Below are 7,792 nucleotides of genomic sequence, written 5' to 3' on the forward strand. Positions count from 1 at the left end.
GAGAGGCTACAAAGGGGGAGGTAGCCGCAGGGTGCTGAGACAGAGAGGATTCAGAAGACACTCTCTTTATTTCTTTGTCAGGATGAGTCTTTGAACGCAGCAAAAACAAATATGGAAATGTTAGAGGAGGAAATAATGGGAGAAAGAGGCAGGAAGGAAAGGGTTAAAGGTAATGTGTGTAGTTGACATCATCATCAACAACATCAACAACAACAAAAGATCCACAGAGACAAAGGTGAGGATTTTATGATGTCTATTTATTTTTCAAAATGAGGTATTTCAAAGTGCTATGAGTTGCAGCACTAAATGTACATTTTAAAAAATGAAAATAAAAACAATAAAAACAAACAAACATCTTATATCCGTTTACCCAGTTCTATGCACCCGATAGTTACAAATATAAACAAAAGAGGAAGAAAGAAAAAAGGCCAGGTACATGAGGATAGAACACATTTGCTGTACAAAAGAATTATTTGAGATAGAAGAAATAAAAACAAATGACGAGATAAAGTGATATCTACCGAGAACTCATTTTCATACGAAAATATAAGTATCAAATTTAGTATGTATCAGGTTCACACTAAAAGCATAAAGGTGTGTAGAATTAGTAATATGATATAATACAAAGAAAAAGAAGAAAAAACAATATATTGTCATTTTACAAAGTTTCATGACTCTCAAAAATTGAGGCCTTACAGTACTTTTAAAGGTATATAAACTTCCAGTCTAGTTATTGGCAGCTTCCTGACATGTATAAAAAAAACCGAGGACAAAATGTATTACAAAACAAGGCAGATCTGAGTGTATTTTTTTTTGTATGTACACTTATTGTTATATACAAAAGTGTCGGCTAGCAAGGTGCACAGTTACACATCCACTGACTTGGTTTGAGCACCAGTGTGAGAGGAGTGAGAGTAGGAGAAACCTGTAGTGGCATTGATTATGTGACCCATAACGCCTCAAGTCGTCATATTAAAAAAAGTCTCTTCAGTTTTTGTTTTTTTTGCAGTGGTGAAGGCAAAGTAAATGTGCACTGCTTCTTGTACATCGTGAACTCTCCAAGCAAAGTGCCCTCTGACACCTGTCCCTGTGGGAATCCCCTCGATTCCAGGCTGGTGTCACAGTGAGTACAAAAAAAAAAAAACAAGATACAAATAGAAATGATATAAAAAAAAACCAGAGGAAGGGAAGACCAAAAAAAAAAAAAGTGTGTCCTCTCTCCTTCCTCTATCTTTTCTCTCTCTCTCTTTTTTAAAAAAAAATCTTTCCTCAATGTGACTGGATTGAAAAAGTAAACCCTAAACATTCTTAACGTCAACAAATGTGCAAAAAAAGTGGCGGCAGTGAAAGTCCGAGCATCCCTCCAGCAACCCTCCCCTGCCTCCTCCAGGTGTTTGTGTGTCTGTGTCCGTGTGTCGGCATCCGAAGATGAACGTCCTCTGAGATCTTTGTGTGTTTGTGTTTGTGTTTGTGTGTGCACATGTACAACAGATATGCAGGCCTATGTGTCTGTGCTGAAGTGTAAAAAGGCCTGTTTGTGTGTGTCTGTGAGTGTCTGTGTCTGTGTGTGTGTGTGGATCTAATTCAGACTGAGTTAGAGACAGGAGGTCGGGGGTCGTCCAGGGTCTATGTGAGTGTTTTTTTTTTGTGTTGTAGCGGTTGTCTGTTAGCGAGTCCTTGCCTGCTCCAGCCGGCGCATCAGCTGCTGCCTGCGCGCCTGCAGCCGGTCCTTCTCCTGCTGCAGCCTCGTCTCCTCCGTCTCCAGCGAGCTCACGTACTCGGTGGCCTTCTTCAGGATCAGCACCTTGGCCGCCTTCTCGTTGTGCGCCAGCTCGGGCACGTGGTCGCGCAGCGTCAGGAAGCTGGAGCGCAGGTCGTTGCGGCGCTGGCGCTCCAGGATGTTGTGGTTGCGCCGGCGCTCGCTGTCCTCCGAGTCCGAGCTGCCCCGCGGGCTGCTGTCCCCGCTGCCGCTGCGCTTGCTGCGCGACGAGCCGGAGACCGAGCCGCAGGACATGGAGGAGGAGGACGAGGAGGAGGAGGACGAGGAGGAGGATGAGATGGTTCTGGTGGGAGGTCGAGGGGCGTCTGACGTCTTCTGCTTCTTCGTGGGCGGCGCCGGGTCGTCGTCGGACGCGTACGGGGACGGCGCGGCGTAGTTGTGCTGCTGCTGGTGGACCGAGCTCCTCTTCAGGATCAGCTCTTGAGGAGCTCGGCTGACGAAGCGGCTCACCGCGCCGGACCCCGACGCCATCCCTCTCCCCTCTTGACTGCTCTTGGGATGCACGGAGATGGTGACGGAGCCTGTCGCCATGGGAGACGGCTTGCTGCCCGTGGAGCGCCGCTTCTCCACCGTCACCACGTCGATCTCCTCCTCTTCTTCCTCGTCGTCCTCCTCGTCGTCTTCCTCCTCGTCGTCGTCCTCCTCCTCCTCTGCTTCTTCGTCGTCGTCGTCTTCGTCTTCTGGGGGAAACGGGAAAGAAAAAGGAGAGCGTCAGTGACTTTAATCGCCGTGACACACAACTATTCGCACTATGTCGTCAGTGTGTACCGGCAGGTGACAGGTATGTACGAGAGTGTGTTTATATGTGAGCCAGATCAAGAGGGGAGAGTGTGTGGGAATGAGCGCGTTGCTCAACACTGTTTGCATAAGCAGAAACCTCTTAATGCTTAGTGTCAGTCACTCCTCAACTAATCCACTCTTGCAGGCGTTGACACGTTGAGTTTCAGTGCCGAGCAGACGGGCTGGATTTCTGCCTTTCATTCTCTTCGCTTCCCTCCTTCAAAACTTCCCCCTATAATCTCCTTCCTCTGCTGAGACGAGACAGTTTTAGTCTGATGCCTTCGCTCTATCAGCGCAGCTCCACTCACGCTGACTGTGTGCGATAGCAGCAGCAGCAGCAGCAGCAGCAGCAGCAGCAGCACAGGCATTAGGAACTTTTACCTTAACTTTGACCTATGATGTAGTTAAACATCTCTTCTCCCCCACCACCACCACCACCACCAGACCTCCACCACCAGCTGAGCTCCTCATCTTAATACCTGTGCTGAGATGGAGCTGCGGGTCTTAATACCGCTCCGGTGAAGTCTTTGAAGATGAGAGGAAGTGGCCGATGCTGAGGCAGGGGAGTGTGTGAGTTTTTTTTTTTTTTTTGTGATAATGGCTCTCATTATCAGCTCAGGAGCATCTGAAGTGTGTGGCATTTTACAGCTTACAGTAACCCACTTCAGACGCTGCTGCACCAGGATGCTGCCTCAACACACCCACCCACCCACCCACACACACACACACACACACACACACAGGCTGGTGCTGCCATCAAAACAAAGCCTGGCACAGCTGGGTGGATGAGGGGGCGTGGCCGGCTTTTGCCACATGTTAGGCTGGGATTTGGCAGTTTGGTGTTTGTGCTGTCTGAATGGAGCAGCTCATTCATTGGAGGAGTGTAAACACAGGAAAGAGCTCAGTCTTTGTGTGTGTGAATGGTGATAAATATGGATTATTCATATTCATAATTTCAAATCTTGGTCTTGTTTCTCTTTTTTCTGCCCCCTCCTCTGCCACACCTGATTGTTATTGAAGTGGTGGGTGTCCCCCTTGTTCCCATGCACTACACAGGGATCAACCTGCACTGTAGCCTTTTATAGTCTGTGACAAAGTAAAGAACGCGTGGATAACACAGGAGGACGCGTCTTAACGCTGCGAGCGGCGGAAGCGCATTGGAGCTGCAGGGTTTGGTGGGGCGGCAGGCGATCGGATCACCGCCCTTTTTTTTTTTTTTTTTTAAGCCTCGGAGCTGGAGCGGCGCCAGGGAGACAGCTGTCGAGATGGAGCGCTTGTTCAAAGCTGTCACCCCCCGAAAAGAAGCAGCCAGAGCCCTCCTCCGTCCTCCTTTTCTTCCCCTTCGTTGGAGGAGGTGTTTGGCAAGGCCGGCTGAGTCTGCCCTCTGTGCCAAGCTGGGAGCCTTTGTACTACTGTTTCACAGCGAAAACACGCTGATAAGGACTCGTGAGTGTTTGTTTAGGGAACTCGTGGGCAGTCATAAAAGGCAGAGATGAAGTCTTACGGCGATTAAATACACACAACACTCATTTCCGAGTCTAAACACAACCGCTTCCGATATAATTTCTCCAAAGAGGATAGAAAACAGGGCAGTGCCAATCTGCTGTCCTTCCTTGTGTCATTGTAGTGAAGCTCCTGCTCTCTCTCTCTCTCTCTCTCTCTCTCTCTCTCTACCGGCTAATTTTAGTGCCGAGCTGAACTCGGAGCTGCAGTTTGCACAGACTGACTAAAATAAGTGCCAGTTTCTCACCCACTGTGCGCAAATCGTCCATTAATCCATGCGTAATGAAAGCTTTCACGGCACCGTGAGCCAGACACTTTATCAGCTCGTCGCGTTATTGAACACCTTTTCATCTTCCCCTACTACAAGCTGGTATTAGTGCAGTTGCTGTGTGTGTGTGTGTGTGTGTGTGTGTGTGTGTGTGTGTGTGTGTGTGTGTGTGTGTGTGTGTGTGTGTGTATGTGCGTGTGCATGTGTGTGTGGTGTCTTTTTGTTTGGCTCAGATGTCAACTGAGTTCAGTAAGGCACACAATTCCCCATTTTACTGCCATCTGCCGGATGAAGAGCCCTCTGATTACATAAACCTCGTTCACTGTGTCACTACTACACTTTGTGCGTCTGTGTCCGAGTGTGTGTGTATGTGTGTGTGTAATGTAACGATGTAATCCGATTCTGGGTCAGTCATATGAACAAGCTCTATAGTCACACCAATTATATTGGCTACTGGGGCTGTAATAATAATAACAATAATAATAATAATGACAATAATATTAATAATAATAGGGTGATGGACATGTTGGAGCTGTTCTTCTCGTCTGTTCTTTAAAAATAAAGGAAACAAAGGCTTTTAGTGCATCTTCACATTCTTACCGGAGTCACTGGACGCGCTCCCGTGGGCTGTGGATGTGTTAACGTTCCCGGATGAGTCTCTGCTGCCGTTCTTCTTGTTGACGGGGAAGGGGAACACTACTGTGGGGTCCACGCACTCTGACACCGAGCTGCGGCTCACCGCCTCCGGCGTCTTGACGCACACGTTCCTGCCGCCCGCCGTGGCCGTGGAAATAGCCTTGCCGAGTTTCTCCGTGACCACCCGCTCCAGCTTTTCCCTGGCGGAGAAGCCACTCCACATACAGTCCTGGATAATGATGCTGTTGGGGTTAGTATCCAAAGCGGAGCCGAACAGGTCCACATCGTCGGACGCCCCCCAGATATCATCCTCTGGCAGGAGCAGCAGCTCGGAAGCCCAGTCCAGAGGGTCCCCCAAGCCGAAGCCCAGTGGGTCTGTTTCCGGGGAGGCAGTCGCTGGCTCCCCCGGTAGCGCAGCTCGGCTCGGGGAGAGGGGAGGAGTGGGCAACAACTCGAATTTCTTCCAGATGTCCTCCCCCGGTGGCGCAGAGTCGGGACCACAGAAGTAGAAGTCCTCATCCGGATAGAAACACGGTTGTAAGGAGTCAAACTCCAAATCGGAGTTTTTACTTATGATCGCCGGCATTCTATCCCACAATCGAAAAAACCTGTAAAGGAACAAAAGACACTTTAGTCTCCGGTGTGGAAGAGGGTCTTATCCCCATTCCCCTGCCTGTCTCCCTGTATCACACCTGAAAAGTGCGCTGCAGAAAGAGCGTGAGTCAAAGCCCACACACAGACACACAGTCTGCTCCACTGGATTCCACACTCACTCCTCTGTGTGGGGTTTAAAAAACCGCACAAATCTCACAGGAGAATGTGCGTAAATGTGACCGTGACGCACAAACTCTGCTTAAGGACGCATTGGCTCACCATTCACCAAACACGCCAGAAAATGCGATTATGACACAAAAAGCATGTTCATAGTCAAAATAAATAAATAAATATAAATAAATCAAATAACAACAGTCAAACCCATGTGAGACATTGTTTTGAGTGGGACATGTTTGAAAATTAACATCACATTTCTCATATTTACGCGCAGAAATGAGAAGATGCTCACCTCGTCCTGACTTGGGATGTTAATGTGCGAACCAATTTTTTCTCTCGTCTCTCGTAGTCAGTAATACAGACACCAGATTTGGAGCAGTCATCTACTTTGGGAGCACAGACAGTCCTCTGACACACATTGTGGCTGGCTGCAGAGTGTTATACACTCAGCTCCGAGGGAGGAAAACAGGCTCCGCCCCTCCCAGGCGGAAAGGGGAGGGTTGGTACAGACGGGCTTTGGGGTTTTTGATGCGGCGCGGGAGACAGGCTGGCTGGGAGCTTTCTTTCAAGGTGAATCGAGAAATGCACTATAGTCTAAACACTGCAGGAAAGAACGAAAGCAAGAAGGAGGAGAGGAAGGAAAGTGGTGGAGGTGGTGAGAGGAAGAATAGCGTGAAGCAAAGAAAGGCACAAAGAAAGTGAGAAATGAAGAATGTGTATTATTGATAGCCTGAGGGGTCCTGTCTTTTTTTTTTTTTAATTCCCCCACCTCCATCTCTCCGCTGGGATGTCAGACCCGGGATCAGCTATGAAGCAGTCGAAGGAGCCCAGAGGCTTTTAGTGATTTGATGTGCAGATTGCTCAAGGGCACTGCAGCAGGATGGATACCGCTGCTGCTGCTGCTGCTGCTGCTGCTGTCAGTCCAAGTGCTTTCTAACCATCAACACCCCCTTCCCTCCCTCCCCCCACACACACAGAACATCACACACATAATAAACATGTACTTATCAACTATTAATAAAACAATTAATTCAGCTTTTAAAGGCTGAATCGATGTTTTGGGGGGATCAGTGAGTCACTTATGTTGTAAAGCATAATTATTAAATAGTAAATAATATCAATCTTAAAACAATTACATCTATGTGTAAATTGGAATAATTACTATGCACCAGTGCAGTTTGCTCTGTGCGTGTCACTGATTGAAGATGATGTGTGGAGATATTTTCCTGCACATTAAACCCTCCTGCCCTTCTCCTGCTCCCCTGTAGAGCTCTGAATATCATTTTCTCTTTTGTCTGAGGGCCAGCAGCAGCAGCAGCAGCAGCAGCAGGATCCCAGGTTAACAGGCTCACTGCGCCCTCACACGGACACATTAGGAACAGCAACGCGCGCACACACAGGCGCATCAACAAACCAGCAGCTGAGCGACCCAGACAAGACAAAGACCAAAAAAAAAAAAAAAAAAAAACACGATTTTTTTTTCTCACCACCTATGAAATGAAAGGAGAGAGAGGGGATGGGGGGAGTAAAAAAAAAAAAAAACATAACAAACTCCTCTCCTCCTCTTCAGCCGTAAGGAGCCGCGTATCCGCAGACAATAGGCAGTGGAGGACGGAGCAGTTTTCAGCTGTCTCCGGAATAAGACAGGATCATGAGAGGAGCGTGTTACGTAACCGCAAGCGGTGGTTGTAGCCTGGAGTCATTCCCATTCCCTTTTCTAATGACAGCTTAGGAGGGAATGGCGCATCTGTAATTATGCGCACAGGCACAGGCTGCACACACACACACACGCACACACACATACTGTCCTCCTCCCCCTGATAGTGACTTATTCGGGGAAAACGTTTACAAAATGGATTCCAGTTGAACGCCAGCTGTGAGCAGAGAGGATGACAGCGTCCATTTATTTCCAGACAAACAATGGCAGATGATAAAAGAAGCTATTATTAATATTTTCTGAGGTGCACCTGCAGGAAAAATAATAATAGACCCATTTAATGTCTTTGTTGGCTGATTTCAATACACGTTTCTTTCACATGTGATGAATTTGATTC

General features: G+C 48.0%; 1 protein-coding gene across 3 annotated transcripts; it reads right to left on the minus strand.

Moving 5' to 3' along the window:
* Positions 1-236: 236 nt before the first annotated feature.
* Positions 237-6,151, minus strand: mycn (MYCN proto-oncogene, bHLH transcription factor). Of its 3 annotated transcripts, none has more exons than XM_085771351.1 (3): positions 6,031-6,151; positions 4,932-5,575; positions 237-2,430 (listed from the first exon to the last, which is right to left on the minus strand). In XM_085771351.1, exons 2-3 carry the CDS (start codon positions 5,551-5,553, stop codon positions 1,667-1,669), a joined length of 1,386 nt encoding a protein of 461 aa, XP_085627477.1. In that variant the 5' UTR covers positions 5,554-5,575; positions 6,031-6,151; the 3' UTR covers positions 237-1,666. The 3 variants fall into 3 exon arrangements, with proteins under 3 accessions (XP_085627477.1, XP_085627476.1, XP_085627475.1); XM_085771350.1 differs by having other exon boundaries at positions 237-2,457; XM_085771349.1 differs by having other exon boundaries at positions 237-2,460.
* Positions 6,152-7,792: the final 1,641 nt, after the last annotated feature.

Source organism: Trachurus japonicus, chromosome 24 (genome assembly GCF_045865225.1).
Source record: "Trachurus japonicus isolate A0001 chromosome 24, Traja_1.0".
Lineage (NCBI taxonomy): Eukaryota > Metazoa > Chordata > Actinopteri > Carangiformes > Carangidae > Trachurus > Trachurus japonicus.

Coding starts and splice junctions, on each gene's coding strand:
- mycn (XM_085771349.1), bottom strand. CDS start 5,553: ATGCCGGCGATCATAAGTAAAAACTCCGATTTGGAGTTTGACTCCTTA. Junction 2,461..4,931: donor GAGCGCGTCCAGTGACTCCG/GTAAGAATGTGA, acceptor CGTTTCCCCCAG/AAGACGAAGACGACGACGAC.